Below are 18,321 nucleotides of genomic sequence, written 5' to 3'. Positions count from 1 at the left end.
CTCACCCAGGGGAGGTCCGGTTCGATGGGCGCCGCGGTCTCTTGACCTTTCCCGGCGCCTGCGCACTGCAGTACTTTGCTCTGCCCTCAACAGGAGAGACAAAGTACACCGGCGCCGGAGCCGCAGCGTGAAGACAAGAAGAGGACGTCATCCTTTGAAGATAGGAGGCCCCGGACTGGACCGTGACGCCCACCGCAGCGGGACCGCCCCTGGGTGAGTATAATCTAACCTCTTTTTCTCATCTTTCAGGATACATCGGGGGCTTATCTACAGCATTACAGAATACTGTAGATAAGCCTCTGATGCCGGTGGGCTTAGCTCATCTTCGTTTTTGGGGGTGACAGGTTCCCTTTAAGTGCAAATTGCAGTACAATAAAAAAAAAAAAAAACTTCGATGTTCATGCCACAATACCAAGACCTTGTTTTTTAAAGTTGGGAAATCATAACTCTTCATCAAAAACGCTGCAAAAACTAACAGCAGTTTTGCACTTGCTCATTGCTTTCTATGAGTGAAAAAACACTGCAAAAATGCTGAAAAAGTCATATGCTGCAGAATTCAAAAACATAAAGCAACAGAGGTACTCCGGTGTTCAAATAAAATTACCATAATCTTTATTGAAAACAAATAACACCAATATATAATAACAATTAAAAAGAAGTCGGACTGCAGAGATAGATCGATAACAGGCAAGTATAAATTAAATTGTATTAATCTTAAAAAGCGTTAATCATTCATAATTCATTACAAGAATGTTTTTGAGAAATGAGAGACCCATATGGAGAAAAGGTAAAATAGTCATAGATTAACCATGTATTATCACTTCTAACCATAAATGATCGCTGTCTTCATCTAATATATTTCTATTGTAAATGTGTTTTTATGGGGATTTTTTTTTATACCAGGATTCACATACATATTATCTCACCTTTAGGTGGAGACCGTATATCATTTATGGTTACAACAGTGTTGGTAAGGGGAGAGCTGTGTACTGAATATTACCTGGATAGTAAACGTTATTTCAGGAATAAAGTGATTATCCTTTGCGCCTCATACCCGTTTCGCCCAGCTTCTTCAGGGGGTGTGTCTAAGTAAGGGGCCATCTTGGCTTAAATACCGCGTCAGACCAATGACAGAGGACAGTGTCAAGTGACTCGATCCACCTGCGGGTAATATGACGCATGCGTTGGCCCAACACAGGTCTGAGATAGTAAGTAACTTGAGGCCGCGGTCATATGGCCCTTTGCGTACTCTGCTCTTCCCCTTTGGGGGGTAGGAGAAGCGCAGAGATCATTCATAGACCACGGCACTAAAGTCAGCCTGAGCTTGTGGTCGGTGCATGCGCGCACCTTCAGGAAAAGGACGGGTATACAGCAGAGATATGATCGGTAATGTCAGCACTGCTGCCATTGAATACGGGAGCGGGGCGAACAGTTCTACTGATTTATTACTAATGTGTCATGGGCCAAAATGAGACGACAGTCCCATGAAACAAACCACTAAGTGACTATAAGGAAAGCACAGGTACAATGGAATAAAAAGTGATGTTCAGAGGCAACTACCCGTGGGGTAAATGCATGATGGCGGTAACTGCTTTCACCTTGACATTCACTGCAGCAGTTTATAAAACTCGTCTCTCCTGTTTTCTTAGGTGTTGCTCTGGGTTCGTCCTACAGCAGTAACAAGGAAGGAGACGTTTTTTCATGCCGGACATCATAGATAAGAATGACATTTCTTGTGATGTAAGTAATTGAAGGGTCTCTACAAGATTAGAGAATGCGGGTCTTCCAGAGCCGGTAGGACACAGCGTGATCTCGCCCCCACACATTGCTGTGTGCTGACTCTGTAGATTTGCTTTCCTTTACAATTCTCATGCATCTCACAACTTTTGTCTGTTCTCAGACGGCATTGCAGCTCTGCTCCTAGTGAAGTGAATGGGATCTGAGCTGCAGTACCTTAGAATGGCCACTACACGGTGTATGGAGCAGCTTCGGAGGAGCGCTTACTATCTCTACTAGAAGGAGCTTGTAAGCACTGCACTCCTTACCTCAGAGACTGGCCTCCTATGATAGAGTAGCATTAAAATTTCCTCCATTCTTGAGGAGGAAAGGACTTTTCATGGCAAATTAAGAGCCAAGTGACTTGTATTCACAAACACTTTGCAAGTTCAGCTATTTATGATTGAGAATTAACCCTTTAGCAGATGCAGTAAATTTGTCACTCCTAATTGATACACATGAGCCATTTATGATGAAGTTGGAGTCAGCGTTAGAGATTGAAGTTTGGCTTCCGACTCCACAGCTCTGGTCTTATTATTAGGTTCCATGCACAGCTTATATAAGAAACAGGAAGCTTATAATCTGCCCCCTAGTGGTAGATAAAGGCAATGCAGGCAATTTGGAGGTTTTGAGTTTTTACTGTTCTAAAAATACTTATATGCAAATTACCTGTTCAGAAAGGAAGAGGACTTGAACAGTCCTAAAAGTCCACATTGCCCCTTTACATGCTTTGCCACATGACTTGGGATCAAACCCAAACCAAAGGGTCCGTATTGACTTTTAGGATCGCTGCATACAATAGGTGGCGCTAGACTTCTAGTCCTCTTCCTTCATGAAGAGACAATTTGCATATCTAATTTCTCAGAGGAGCATGGATGGCGTATAAGTCTCCTCACTCTGACCTGCCAAGCTTGGCATGTCACTTTCCACAAGCTAAATCGTTACCCCTTAGAACCCACAAATATTTTTGAAATGAACATTGCTGAACATCCAGGCGTTACTCTCATGTGAGTGTCTTGCTTACATCCATAAACAGACTGAACGTTTTTCAATCAGTGCGTTATCCGTTTTTCTTGTATTTTTCCATTTTCTGTATTTGGCTCCTTCACTTTCACATTCTGTCTGCAAAACAGACCAAGGCCGGACATGTCTTCATTTTTTTTATGCAGATCATCAATCACTCACACAAAAAACATGTCAATAGCTCCATGTAATGTGACAAACACAGATTTGTCAATAGGGTCTTACTTTTAGTTGTGCTCTAGGGAGATTAAAAAAGTATTGACTTCAACATAACTTCAAATATTATGAATCAAAAAATTCTTGGCACTCAAGAATGAAGATGATATTTTTCACAGATTTTGTCTCAGATTTTTTGTAAGGCAATCCAACAATAAATGGTAACATTTCGATCCTATACTTGGACCCTCATCAGACACAAGTGGTCTTGATTCATTAGAAAATATTATAAGAAAAGAAGCTCTGGACAAAGGCGATCTTAGCCACCATGGATGAGGCGCTTCTTTTCCTATAATATTGAACCAACCACAATTTGTGTCTGATGACGGTCCACGTATAGGACCGAAACGTTACAATTTTTTGTTGGATATCCTTGCTATAAAATCTGAGAAAATATCATTTTGAGTTCCAAGTATTTTTATTTTTGATCTGTTGGATTTGGAACACTTCTTAAGGATCCTTCTAGTAATAGGAGTGCCGTATATCTTCATAACTTCAAAGATTATGGGCTCTATTCATGAAGACCGTCGCTGTTCAAGCCTGTCTTGATGAGGAGATGTGCTGGGGTCCGACGCTCCTGATTCATACAGAGGTGTCTGCCTCAGGAGCAGCGGACATGTAACCTGCACCTCAGCCCAAAAACCAACCTCCTGTCCATGCCGGAGAAAGATTTGTGGTGTAGTGAATGCCGCAGCTTGTCATGAATTTGATGAACGGCGGTCACCACGCTTCCCTCCAGCCCCACTTTGTCACATCTGGGCGAAAATGCTATGAGAACGCCAAAAGTCGCATCGAATCATAGAATGTTGGAGTTTGAAGGGACCTCCGGGGTCATCGTGTCCAACCCCCTGCTCAATGCAGGATTCACTAAACCATCTCAGACAGATGTCGGTCCAGCCTCTGTTTGAAGACTTCCATTGAAGGAGAACTCGCCACCTCTCGTGGCAGCTTGTCCCACTCATCGATCAGCCTCCAGTTGCGCCCAATTGTCCAACATTTCAATGCATTTTACGCATTTGACATAAACGCTTTGATGAATCGGGCCCTTTGTTTGAACACTGCTCATGGTGTGCTACAATGATAATTTTTCTCTTCTTTTGCAGGTAATGGTTTTTGCATCCACTCTTGTAGTTTCTTAAAATCTAAAAAAAATGAGTCCGGTTCTGCAGAATCCCAACTCTGAACTCTATACAAGTGTCCGATGTGGAGCTAGTGCTCCTCCTGACCCTGCCAGTGCTCCTCCTGACCCTGCCAGTGACCCTCCCAGATGGAAGAAGGTTTTATATGAGCGGCAGCCTTTCCCAGACAATTACGTAGATAGGAGCTTCCTGGAAGAACTAAGGAAGAACATCTACGTGCGTCGTTACAGCTACTGGGCCGTGGTATTCGAATCCGCCATGGTCATTCAGCAACTCTGCAGCGTCTGCTCCTTCTCCGTTGTTTGGTGGTACATGGACCAGGACCTGCTCTCCCCGCAGAAGTTGTGTGGGGTCGGCTTGGCCTTTGCATTGCTTGGCTACCTTCTCTTCGATGCTGTTGACAGTGGTGCAGGGCGGAAGGAGTGCGGCCGGACCCGATGGGACGACTTGAAGAGTTCCCTGGTGTTTATAGCATTTACTTATGGCTTCTCTCCTGTACTGAAGACCCTGACAGAGTCAATAAGCACTGACACCATCTACGCCATGTCTGTCCTCATGCTCATAGGACACCTTGTCTTTTTTGACTACGGAGCCAATGCGGCTGTAGTCTCCAGCACAGTGTCCATTAATATGGCCATTTTTGCCTCTGTGTGTCTGGCTTCCCGACTTCCTCGCTCCCTCCATGCTTTTACTATGGTGACCTTTGCAATCCAGATTTTTGCTCTTTGGCCCAGTCTACAGAGAAAACTAAGGGCTTATACTCCTCGGACGTATATTTGCGTGACATTTCATTTCGCTCTGTTCTCCGTGGCCGGACTATTGAGTATATCTGGAGTCGGAGCCTTTCTCTTTTTCCTGCTGCTGACGTCGGTGGCATTTATATGTCCATATTATTTAATCAGATTACAGCTTTTCAAAGACAACATTCATGGGCCTTGGGATGAGGCAGAAATCATGGAAGACCTTTCTCGTTTTCTGGATTGAGTTTTTTAATGTGTGTGTATATATAGAGATATAAATAAATATACAACTAATATAATTTTTAACTGTCATGTATTTAATGGTATATGGATGATTGCACTCTTTGTAAATGTGAGGCGGCTGTGGTCTTATGAAAATAAATGTCTCTCTTATCTCATTCGCTTCTTTATATCAGGAGTCATGTTCAATTCTTACCACTAGAGGGCACCAGAACACCACTCTTTGTCCTAATGATTCCCCTACAAGACCATTTCTTTCCTGACTTGGGTGAATGTTACAAAAATGTACAAAACTACTTTTGGCTTTTTTGTTTTTCGTGTGGGGGAAAAAAATAGTACTTTTTCTCAATTTCTCTCTTGTTTTAAGGGTATTTGTCACCAAGTTGTTGCCACATATTCTTAGAGCAGCATAGTGTAGAAACAGAGACTCTGTGATGTATAACTCATTGAGCTGCTTACTGTAATTTTGATAAAATGACTGTTTTATCAGCAGGAGATTATCACTAGAGGACAAGTAAACCTGCTACCCTATAGCCCTCCATATTCATGAGCTCTGTATAACCCCGCCCCCACCATTGATTGGCTGATGAGCAGTGTCTACAGAAAGCTGCCAATCAGTGGTGTGGGCGGGGTTATACAGAGCTCAGCAGTCAGAGATCTGCTAGATGACACACTTGTTTTATCAAAACTGCAGCAAGCAGCCCAGTAAATTACACATCTCAGGAATTCTGCCCCTATGTTATGCTTCGCTATGATGGAGTGACAAAAACCTGGTGACAGATTCCTTGTAACCCATACCGAGACCCCAAGTGTGCATTTATTTCACAGCACTGGGTCTGGTGCCTAAAATCCTCTAAGTGTAAGTCAGTGGAAGTATTATAGCAACAGGTTTTGCATCTTTTACATGGATGTGACATGTTACCGACACATATGTGTAACATGTTTCCAGTTCTTGGTTGTAGGTAGTTGCAGAAGATATGAGGCTGTCATGTAACCAAGAACCCCCCTGACCTTCTGCCCCATTACCCCGCTGATTGTAACCCCTACCTGTCATTGTTTGTTCACTGCAGTTTCCATTGGTGTCATGTATATGTAAACCTTTTTCACATGTACAGCATTCTGGAATCACTGACACTTAAGAAATAAATATTAAGAATAATCAAAGGTTTTGTAAGAATATCAATTTGCTATCATTAGTGTAATAAAAGAAAAGCCCTAATTTTGGCCCAAATGCCCCTCGCCCCTCTTCATATCCAAATTACAGAATTAGACCTCAGTCAGACGTCCGTATTTCATGGGTGCATTATAGTTGTGTTTTTCACGGATAGGACACGTACCCGTTTTATTTTATGAAGCAAAATATGGAAAAAGGTCAGCTGACCCATGTATGAAGATCAATGCAGGGGACTTGCCCTGCCTCAAAAATAAGAATTTAGGAAGGAATTCCAGCATCCAAATCGTCATAAAAACTCACTTTATTGGTAGAAAATATTAAAACAAGTCCAAATCCAACTGGATTACAAGCAAACCTGTTTCAGACTTGCATGTGACTAAGGACAGCGGTCTGAAACGCGTTTGCACTGACATCCTGACATGTCTCTATCCATAAGGCAGCTGTGTGGTCACAGCGTCCCTCGGGCACAGTGAGTGCCGGGATCATGACAAAAGCTTTCCATCAATATGTCTGACACTAGTTTATGCTGGAATCTCCAAAACTACACAAAAAATGAAATATATGACATGACTGCAATGGGACACCCTCTTTGTGCAATGTAAAGATCTATGGGTGTCCTAATAATTGCAAGAAGAAGAGAGGGAGGACTTTGTATGGACCTGATCATTGATCACTAATGCTGAATCGAGGCATTATAGAAAGAAGAGATTTTTTTTAAACAATTTAAATTAAATGTCCTCTTGTCAGGGCAGATCATAATAAGGGCAATCAGGGCTTCTTCTCTGAGGCTCATGGCTCCGGTGGGGGGCGCCATGGCTCGATTGTCCCCAATAGAATTGACTTCTTTTTCATTCGTGTAGCAAAGGGCAGGGACCTGAGGTGTCTTTCTACAGCTAACATGTCTGCAATTGAAAATAGAGGAGCTGCAGGAAGCCATTCTTTGCTTCCTACCCCATTCTCCATAATGAAGGTGACACAATGATGTCATCACGCTACAAGCGTCTTTCAGAAGATGCAACTGCCGATCAAGGAAGTGGCACCACTTGGGATCATCAGGAGGTGAGTGGGGGAGGGTGGGTTTGGTGGATAGTGTGAAGGTATAATGAGGGACAGAGCACAATTGTTGGGAAGGGAACAAAGAGGGGCAAAGTGCAATAGAGTGAAAATGCAAAGAGGGCCAGAGCACCATCAAGGGTGAGAACACCGGAAGAGACAACAAAATGAGGAGAGCACAGTGGAAGATACACAATTGGTGAGAAAGAACACAAAGAGGCAAAGCAACATCGGGGGAAGAACACAAAGAAGTGTAGAGCACCATCAGGGGAGAGAGCACAATGAAAGGTAGAACATCATCAGAGGAGAGAACAAAGGAAGAGAGAACACAAAGAGGGGGAGAGCACTATCGGGAGAGAACACAATGAGAGGTAGAGCACCATCAGGGGAGATAACTATGGAAAAGGGAACACAATGAGGGTAGAGCACCATCAGGGGAGATAACTATGGAAAAGAGAACACAATGAGGGGTAGAGCACCATCAGGGGAGATAACTATGGAAAAGAGAACACAATGAGGGGTAGAGCACCATCAGGGGAGATAACTATGGAAAAGAGAACACAATGAGGGGTAGAGCACCATCAGGGGAGAGAGCACAATGAAGGGTAGAACACCATCAGAGGAGAGAACAAAGGAAGAGAGAACACAAAGAGGGGGAGAGCACTATCGGGAGAGAACACAATGAGAGGTAGAGCACCATCAGGGGAGATAACTATGGAAGAGAGAACACAATGGGGGGTAAAGCACCATCAGGGGAGAGAACACAATGAGGGGTAGAACAGAATGAGGGGTAGAACACCATCAGGGGAGATAACTATGGAAGAGAGAACACAATGAGGGACAGCACCATCAGGGGAGAGAACACAATGAGGGGTAGGACAGATTGAGGGGTAGAGCACCATCAGGGGAGAACAAAATGAGGGGTAGAACAGAATGAGGAGAGAGAGAACACTGTGGCAGAGCACCGTGGACCGGGGCGATACTGGGTATATATTTAATATATTTGTGACCTTATTTTTATATGATCTGTACAGCAAACTCAGCAGTGATAAGTCCTGGCTGAATGTCTGACTAGATGGGAAAGAAATGAAAGAAAACAACTCAGTTGATACGTCATCCGTAAGTCACTGGATGTAAATATTTATTCTGTATCTGTACTGCGTGGCCTGCAGGGAGATGATGGGAGTAATCTTGTTTGTAAAACAACCTCTCTTATCATGAAATACACCATCCCGTGTTGCATAGTGTCCTCTCTTATTGTGTAAAGGCACCTTTATTACATAGTGTCCTCCCTTATTATGTATAGCCATGTATATAAAGGAATGAACCTTGCTCAGTGTGCTGTGCACTTTCTCAGCTTCCTATCATTGTTTAATAAAATATGGACCAGAGCATCTATGTGTTCATCATTATGACCTATCACATGTCACACGCCACACCTGTCATGTGACCTGTCAAATAGAAAAGAAAACCTGGAAAACTACTTATAATCAGCCCCTATGACAGTCCACCTTTAATATGTTAGACACATTTATGCTAGACAATGACATGCAGTGTAATCAGGCATCCAGTAATCCAGAAACCGTTATTATGCGTTTTAAATGACAGTTCTTGAAAGATCTCCACAGCAGAGGATATTTCACATTGGTAATTTAGTTTGCCCATTTGAGGCTGGCAGATTTTGGGTGATCGCTCCCGTCCTGCACAGGAAAAACAATCCTTGCAATGTAAGGAGCGTTGCAATAAAATTCACATACACATCTACCGTATGTATTACATACTTATATAAAGGGTCACTATGTAATACCACATAGCAGACAAAGGCTTCCCCTAGGAAAGTCAGCTTGCCAGAGTTATTGGGGCAGAGCAGTAGTGGCCTCCATATAACAGAGGTTGTCTGTGGTGAGATCATTCCCAATAGTAAACAAACTGTACATGGTCAGTGATTTACAGCAAGCCTGGAGGAAAGCCTTTGTGAAGCTTGTTACCCTAGAAATAGACACACCTTGCTCAGGTAAAGCTGTGGTTTGTCTCACAATCCCCATAGACCAATGTTCTGCCTCTTACCCCTCTGACATTTGCAGTCCTATAGCCGTCTGCCATGGGAAGATATGATCTTGAGGTGCAGTCTTCTATCCCTAAGGTCTTCTCATGTAAGATGTGTATACCTCCCTATCAGCAGGAAGGACACAATGCCGAGGGCAGGTCCTCTTCGATGTCTTCCAGATTAAACAGAGCAACAAACTGTAACTAATGGAGCAATGACAAATATGTCTAAGTAGTAATTGTAAAGCGAATGTCACGGGCTGAAGCTATGGTGGTTGTCCTGAAGAAGAACTTGTATACTTTGAAATGCGTTGACGAATCATCCACTTATTCTCGGAATGGCATCCTTTATCCTTTCCGCTCGGCAGCGCAGATTTAACCTTTTGTTTCTCCTCACTTTATCCTCTGGTGGGTCTGCCGCAGCCTTAAGCATTATCAGTGATTGTGTGCACACAACCCGACCAGGTGAGGACTACTGTGCAATTCTTCTAACATTGTTACCCAGATAAGACCCTATTTTACACTTTGTCTCTCTCCAGTCTTTCTCTCCTGTTGACTGAATCAGGGCAGATACCTATTGACTGAATGATTGCCCATTCAACAGTGAAATTGCAACACCAAAAGTAAAAGTCGTATAAGTATGGAAATCACAGAATCGATAGACATGTAAATAATATCCAAAGGCTGAAAAATAGAAAAAAAAATTTCAAAACACCTTGATGTATTAAGAATTGAGTATGAGCACCACAATCCAAAATCCCCACACATACAAACCTTGGCTGCTACGAATGATATTATTATAGGGTGTCTGAGGAATGTTCGGCCATGCTGAGTGCACTTGGGCAAATCATCAAGGTCCTCTGCTGGCAGCTCCCATTGTAACTACTAACCAATAACATCCCAGACACGCTTGATCAGAGGCAAGTCCAGAGACGCTGCAGGCAATGGCTTGTAATGTCAACTGACTTGTCTCCCCTGAAGCACGTCTGGGTTGTTATTGGTCAATAATTGAAAAGTGAGCTGCCAGCAGAGGATCTTGACAATTTGCCAAAGAGCATTCAGCATGGCAGAACATTCCTCAGACTACCACTGATGACCTCACTGATACCATGACAGGGATGTAAGGGCTTCCACTTCTGTGTGTGGTGCTCATACTCAAATACTGAATAAATCAAGGTGTTTTAAAAATGTTCTTTCCATCATTTTTATATCAGTCATCTGTCTGTCCATCCTGTGATTCACAGAATGCAGCATCTGAATATCCAAGCCTCCTGATGATCCAATCGGTGAAACGCGTTGAGGCATGAGGAACTTATCCTCTGAAACATCAAATGATGAGTACCTTATTGAACTTAACTGTTATCTTTTTTAACAACAGAATATGAGTGCACAAGCGTTTATCTAGACTGTGCTCTTTTTGATATAGTTCATATCTGTTTTGTGTCTAAAAGCTGTGGTGGTTATATTAGCTATATGCCCACTGTACTGCAGTGTATCTGTAGGGCCATTTGCAGGGTGAGCCGTCGATGAGTGGGGGCGCCGTTTCCGCTGTACAGTAGGGTGCCAACCTCCACAGTTAGGCAGGCTACCAGAGCAGGGAACAGTTATAGAGAGGTACTCTATGCATGTTATGCACTATTTTGCACTTTTATATTAGTTTGTCATTCACTCTACCTCACACGGTCTATTTTGATTGCTATAGATGATTAACGTTGAAAAGCAATCACTGTCCTTTTCATATTTTTCCCTGTCAGGTTTGACTGATATCTAACTGCATCACACTATTATTAGGGGCTGGACAGGAAAAAAAGGGACAGCCGCCGTTGAGCGGGGGCGCCAATCTCGAACATATTTAGGGTGCCAACCTCCGCTGCATAGGCAGGGTAATTTAGGTTATTTACAGTGTGAGGGTCATGTTGTAGCTAAGCACGGTTGTGTGTATGGTGGTTGTGTTGTTGTTGTTTTTAATAATAAAAAACGTAATTCTATCTAGTATCAGTTAGCTACAAGGTTTTTTTTGGTATATTTTTCTTGATTTTGAACCTTGGATGTCCAATCCAATATTTTTTGTTTAGTCCATCCTGTGATTCCCATAATTCCACAACTTTTCCTTCTTAGTGTTGCAGTTTCGATGGTGAGATGTGCATTAGGCTAAACTTTGAGACCAAGGCTTAAGCGGACATTTGAAGGTCACTGTCTGAACACCAGGAGACCTTGTCCCAATCCTCATTATGTGTGACCAAAAGATGTGTTGATGCCTTTACGTTCACCTTTAGACACCATTAATGGAATTGTACTGCTTTAAAAAAAAAAGGCTTGGCTCATTGCTCCCAAAACAGGTTGCGTGGTTTGGCAGCTCAGGATGAATCTTACGACCAATGCATATAAATTGGTAAATTTATGCAAATTACCAAAATGAAAGAACTCACTAAAGCTTCTATACATCAGGAATGGAATCATATAGCGAAGCATTGCATCTGGGAACTAATATGTCATTGTATTAAAGGGATCATATCATGAGATTCCATGCAGCCTGAACTAGGGGCAGCACGAATCAGTCCCTGGCTGCGTAATTGCACCTGTGTTTGTTTTACTCTGCAATGGAAGAAAAACTCCAGCTCGCCATCAGATGCAAGGATCACACGGTCTATGTGCGTCAATAGGAAACTACGAAAGAGTCCCAGCTCTCACGATCCAATGGAATTAAAATCGGCTTTTATGAAATAATCCATAGACTACAGGCAAAACATGGGTACAAAAAATGCAACGCATTTCGGATCATTTATAATCTTTCATTATGGCATAAAATGACCATGAAGAAGGATCCTAAGTGATATGAAACGTGATGCATTTTTTGTATACTAATAAAAAATAACATTACAAGTGAGTTACTTTAGCCAGCTCCAGAATTTAATTAATCATTAAAAACATAAAACGCAAATATTACCAGAATAAAAAGCAGACGATCTAATTTTATAAGTGGATACATTAAAGTATATACAGAAATTTGGAAATTGACTTTTAGTAGTGGTAGTAAACAATACAAGACGAGGCTGATCAAACACAACATAAAATACAAACGACAAAATCAAAAAACTGTAAAACAAAGCTCAATAATTGGAAACATCTTACAGAATATTGGAAGATAAGTCATCATTCTAAGTCCAAGTCAATAACAGACAGAGATGTCAAACCAACTGATAACACAACTCATTGGGGAGATGCTACATGTATACGGTGAGCAGGGAGAGACGGTAATTTACTCTGAGTCCGATGGGCAGATAACGGAGGAAAGTGTTGGCAATGGAAGCGTTCTTCGGCTAGAAAGCAAGAAAGAGAAAATAATGAATGAGACAGATCAAGTTGTATGAAATCAGTTACAAGTATCTAATCTATCCTAATTAAACTCTGCTGCCCGAATAATCCACCTGTCCCCCCGCTATTCCCCGGCTTCTCCCCTGTGTCAATCCCTTCACTGGCTCCCCATTACCCAGAGAATCCAGTACAAAACCCTAACCATGACATACAAAGCCATCCACAACCTGTCTCCCCCATACATCTGTGACCTCATCTCCCGGTACTTTCCTGCACGCAACCTCCGATCCTCACAAGATCTCCTTCTCTACTCCCCTCTTATCTCCTTTCCCCACAATCGTATACAAGATTTCTTCCCCAACATATCAGACTCTCGCCTACCTAGACTTCCTTTTTATTTCACAGTATACACCCAACAAAGCGGATATTGCAGCAAATAGTAGTTACCCTGTCTGATTACATCACACTGTAAAATCTTAGACTTTAACAACATGTATCCCCATAAGATAAGTGATACATTTACAATGATTGGGTGTCCGACTGCTATTATCCAAATACTGCTCCATCGCTCCATTTACCGCTCACATATCAGACACATACAATACATACCGCTCACATATCACATACAGTGCATACCGCTCACATATCAGATACACACTGTGCACACCGATCACATATCAGACATACAGTGCACACCGATCACATATTAGACACATACAGTGCACACCGCTCACATATCAGATACACACAGTGCACACCGCTCACATATCACATACAGTGCATACCGCTCACATATCAGATACACACTGTGCACACCGATCACATATCAGACATACAGTGCACACCGATCACATATTAGACACATACAGTGCACACCGCTCACATATCAGATACACACAGTGCACACCGCTCACATATCAGACACACACAGTGCACACCACTCACATCAGACACACACAGTGCACACCGCTCACATATCAGACACACACAGTGCACACCACTCACATAGATAGACACAGTGCACACCGATCACATATTAGACACATACAGTGCACACCGTTCACATATCAGACACACAGTGCACACCGCTCACATATCAGACACACAGTGCACACCGCTCACATATCAGACACACACAGTGCACACCGCTCACATATCAGACACACACAGTGCACACCGCTCACATATCAGACACACACAGTGCACACCACTCACATATCAGATAGACACAGTGCACACCGATCACATATTAGACACATACAGTGCACACCGCTCACATATCAGACACACACAGTGCACACCGTTCCCAGATCAGACACACACAGTACACACCACTCACATATCAGACACATACAGTGCACACCGCTCACATATCAGATAGACACAGTGCACACCGCTCACATATCAGATACATACAGTGCAGACCACTCACATATCAGACACAGTGCACACCGTTCACATCACACACATACAATACACACCGCTCACATATCAGACACATACAGTGCACAATGATCACATATCAGACACAGTGCACACCGCTCACATATCAGACACATACAGTGCACACCGATCACATATCAGACACACACAGTGCACACCGCTCACATATCAGACACACACAGTGCACACCGCTCACATATCAGACACATACAGTGCACACCGTTCACATATCACACACATACAATACACACCGCTCACATATCAGACACATACAGTGCACAATGATCACATATCAGACACACACAGTGCACACGCTCACATATCAGATACATACAGCACACACCGCTCACATATCAGACACAGTGCACACCGCTCACATATCAGACACATACAGTGCACACCGCTCACATATCAGACACATACAGTGCACACCGCTCACATATCAGACACACACAGTGCACACCGCTCACATATCAGACACATACAGTGCACACCGATCACATATTAGACACACAGTGCACACCGCTCACATATCAGATACATACAGCACACACCGCTCACATATCAGACACAGTGCACACCGATCACATATCAGATACAGTGCACACCGATCACATATCAGATACAGTGCATACTGTTCACATATCAGACACACACGGCTCACATCAGACACATACAGTGCACACCGTTCACATATCAGACACATACAGTGCCCACCGTTCACATATCAGATACATACAGTGCGCACCGCTCACATGTCAGATACAAGCAGTGCACACCGCTCACATATCCGACAAAATACAGTGCACACCGCTCACATATCCGATAATACAGTGCACACCGCTCACATATCAGACATACAGTGCACACCGCTCACATATCAGACACATACAGTGCACACTGCTCACATATCAGATACAGTGAATACCGTTCACATACCAGACACACAGTACGCACGGCTCACATCAGACACATACAGTGCACACCGCTCACATATCAGACACATACAGTACAGACGGCTCACATATTAGACACACACAGTGCACTCCGCTCACTTATCAGACACATACAGTGCACACTTCACATATCAGACACATACAGTGCACACCGTTCACATATCAGACACATACAGTGCACACTTCACATATCAGACACATACAGTGCACACCGTTCACATCAGATACATACTGTGCACACCACTCACATATCAGACACATACAGTGCACACTGTTCACAGATCAGATACATACAGTGCACACCGCTCACATATCAGATACATAGAGTGCACACCACTCACATATCAGATACACACAGTGCACACCGCTCACATATCAGACACACAGTGCACACCGATCACATATCAGACACACACAGTGCACACCGTTCACATATCAGACACATACAGTGCACACCGTTCACATATCAGATACACACAGTGCACACCGATCACATATCAGATACATACAGTGCACACCGCTCACATATCAGATACACACAGTGCAGACCGATCACATATCAGACATACAGTGCACACCGCTCACATATCAGATACATAGAGTGCACACCACTCACATATCAGATACACACAGTGCACACCGCTCACATATCAGACACACAGTGCACACCGATCACATATCAGACACACACAGTGCACACCGTTCACATATCAGACACATACAGTGCACACCGTTCACATATCAGATACACACAGTGCACACCGATCACATATCAGATACATACAGTGCACACCGCTCACATATCAGATACACACAGTGCAGACCGATCACATATCAGACATACAGTGCACACCGCTCACATATCAGACACATACAGTGCACACCGATCACATATCAGATACACACAGTGCACACCGCTCACATATCAGACACATACAGTGCACACTGATCAAGTATCAGACACATACAGTGCACACCGCTCACATATCAGACATACAGTGCGCACCGCTCACATATCAGATACATACAGTGCACACCGATCACATATCAGACACAAACAGTGCACACTGATCACGTATCAGACACATACAGTGCACACCGCTCACATATCAGATACATACAGTGCACACCGATCACATATCAGACACATACAGTGCACATCGATCACATATCAGACACAGTGCACACCGATCACATATCAGATACACACAGTGCACACCGATCACATATCAGACACATACAGTGCACACCGATTACATATCAGATACACACAGTGCACACCGATTACATATCAGATACACACAGTGCACACCGCTCACATATCAGATACACACAGTGCACACCGATCACATATCAGATACATACAGTGCACACCGCTCACATATCAGATACACACAGTGCACACCGATTACATATCAGATACACACAGTGCACACCGATCACATATCAGATACACACAGTGCACACCGATCACATATCAGATACATACAGTGCACACCGATTACATATCAGATACACACAGTGCACACCGATTACATATCAGATACATACAGTGCACACCGCTCACATATCAGATACACACAGTGCACACCGATCACATATCAGACACATACAGTACACATCGATCACATATCAGACACAGTGCACACCGATCACATATCAGATACACACAGTGCACACTTCACATATCAGACACATACAGTGCACACTTCACATATCAGACACATACAGTGCACACCGTTCACATCAGATACATACTGTGCACACCACTCACATATCAGACACATACAGTGCACACTGTTCACAGATCAGATACATACAGTGCACACCGCTCACATATCAGATACATAGAGTGCACACCACTCACATATCAGATACACACAGTGCACACCGCTCACATATCAGACACACAGTGCACACCGATCACATATCAGACACATACAGTGCACACCGATCACATATCAGACACATACAGTGCAAACCGTTCACATATCAGACTTATACAGTGCACACCGATCACATATCAGATACATAGAGTGCACACCACTCACATATCAGATACACACAGTGCACACCGCTCACATATCAGACACACAGTGCACACCGATCACATATCAGACACACACAGTGCACACCGTTCACATATCAGACACATACAGTGCACACCGTTCACATATCAGATACACACAGTGCACACCGATCACATATCAGATACATACAGTGCACACCGCTCACATATCAGATACACACAGTGCAGACCGATCACATATCAGATACACACAGTGCAGACCGATCACATATCAGACATACAGTGCACACCGCTCACATATCAGACACATACAGTGCACACCGATCACATATCAGATACACACAGTGCACACCGCTCACATATCAGACACATACAGTGCACACTGATCAAGTATCAGACACATACAGTGCACACCGCTCACATATCAGACATACAGTGCGCACCGCTCACATATCAGATACATACAGTGCACACCGATCACATATCAGACACAAACAGTGCACACTGATCACGTATCAGACACATACAGTGCACACCGCTCACATATCAGATACATACAGTGCACACCGATCACATATCAGACACATACAGTGCACATCGATCACATATCAGACACAGTGCACACCGATCACATATCAGATACACACAGTGCACACCGATCACATATCAGATACATACAGTGCACACCGATTACATATCAGATACACACAGTGCACACCGATTACATATCAGATACACACAGTGCACACCGCTCACATATCAGATACACACAGTGCACACCGATCACATATCAGATACATACAGTGCACACCGCTCACATATCAGATACACACAGTGCACACCGATTACATATCAGATACACACAGTGCACACCGATCACATATCAGATACACACAGTGCACACCGATCACATATCAGATACATACAGTGCACACCGATTACATATCAGATACACACAGTGCACACCGATTACATATCAGATACATACAGTGCACACCGCTCACATATCAGATACACACAGTGCACACCGATCACATATCAGACACATACAGTACACATCGATCACATATCAGACACAGTGCACACCGATCACATATCAGATACACACAGTGCACACCGATCACATATCAGACACATACAGTGCACACCGATTACATATCAGACACATACA

General features: G+C 43.4%; 2 protein-coding genes across 3 annotated transcripts in view; one reads left to right on the top strand and one right to left on the bottom strand.

Moving 5' to 3' along the window:
* Positions 1-5,304, top strand: part of PIGC (phosphatidylinositol glycan anchor biosynthesis class C) — a 51,603-nt gene extending 46,299 nt beyond the window's left edge. The window contains exons 2-3 of one of the 2 annotated variants that reach the window (XM_069737490.1): positions 1,650-1,740; positions 4,119-5,304. In XM_069737490.1, coding sequence (XP_069593591.1) covers positions 4,167-5,138 — 972 coding nt within the window. In that variant the 5' untranslated portion in view covers positions 1,650-1,740; positions 4,119-4,166 and the 3' untranslated portion in view covers positions 5,139-5,304. The remainder of the gene's footprint in view (positions 1-1,649; positions 1,741-4,118) is intronic. The other variant, XM_069737491.1, reaches the window with a different exon arrangement.
* A 6,991-nt stretch (positions 5,305-12,295) lies between these two features.
* DNM3 (dynamin 3) overlaps positions 12,296-18,321 on the bottom strand; it is a 481,981-nt gene continuing 475,955 nt past the window's right edge. Inside the window, exon 18 of the mRNA XM_069737623.1 lies at positions 12,296-12,727. Coding sequence (XP_069593724.1) covers positions 12,667-12,727 — 61 coding nt within the window. The 3' untranslated portion in view covers positions 12,296-12,666. The remainder of the gene's footprint in view (positions 12,728-18,321) is intronic.

The sequence above is a fragment of the Ranitomeya imitator genome, chromosome 8, assembly GCF_032444005.1.
Source record: "Ranitomeya imitator isolate aRanImi1 chromosome 8, aRanImi1.pri, whole genome shotgun sequence".
NCBI lineage: Eukaryota > Metazoa > Chordata > Amphibia > Anura > Dendrobatidae > Ranitomeya > Ranitomeya imitator.
Note: the sequence above shows the minus strand (reverse complement) of the source record. Positions and strands in the feature narration are given on the sequence as shown.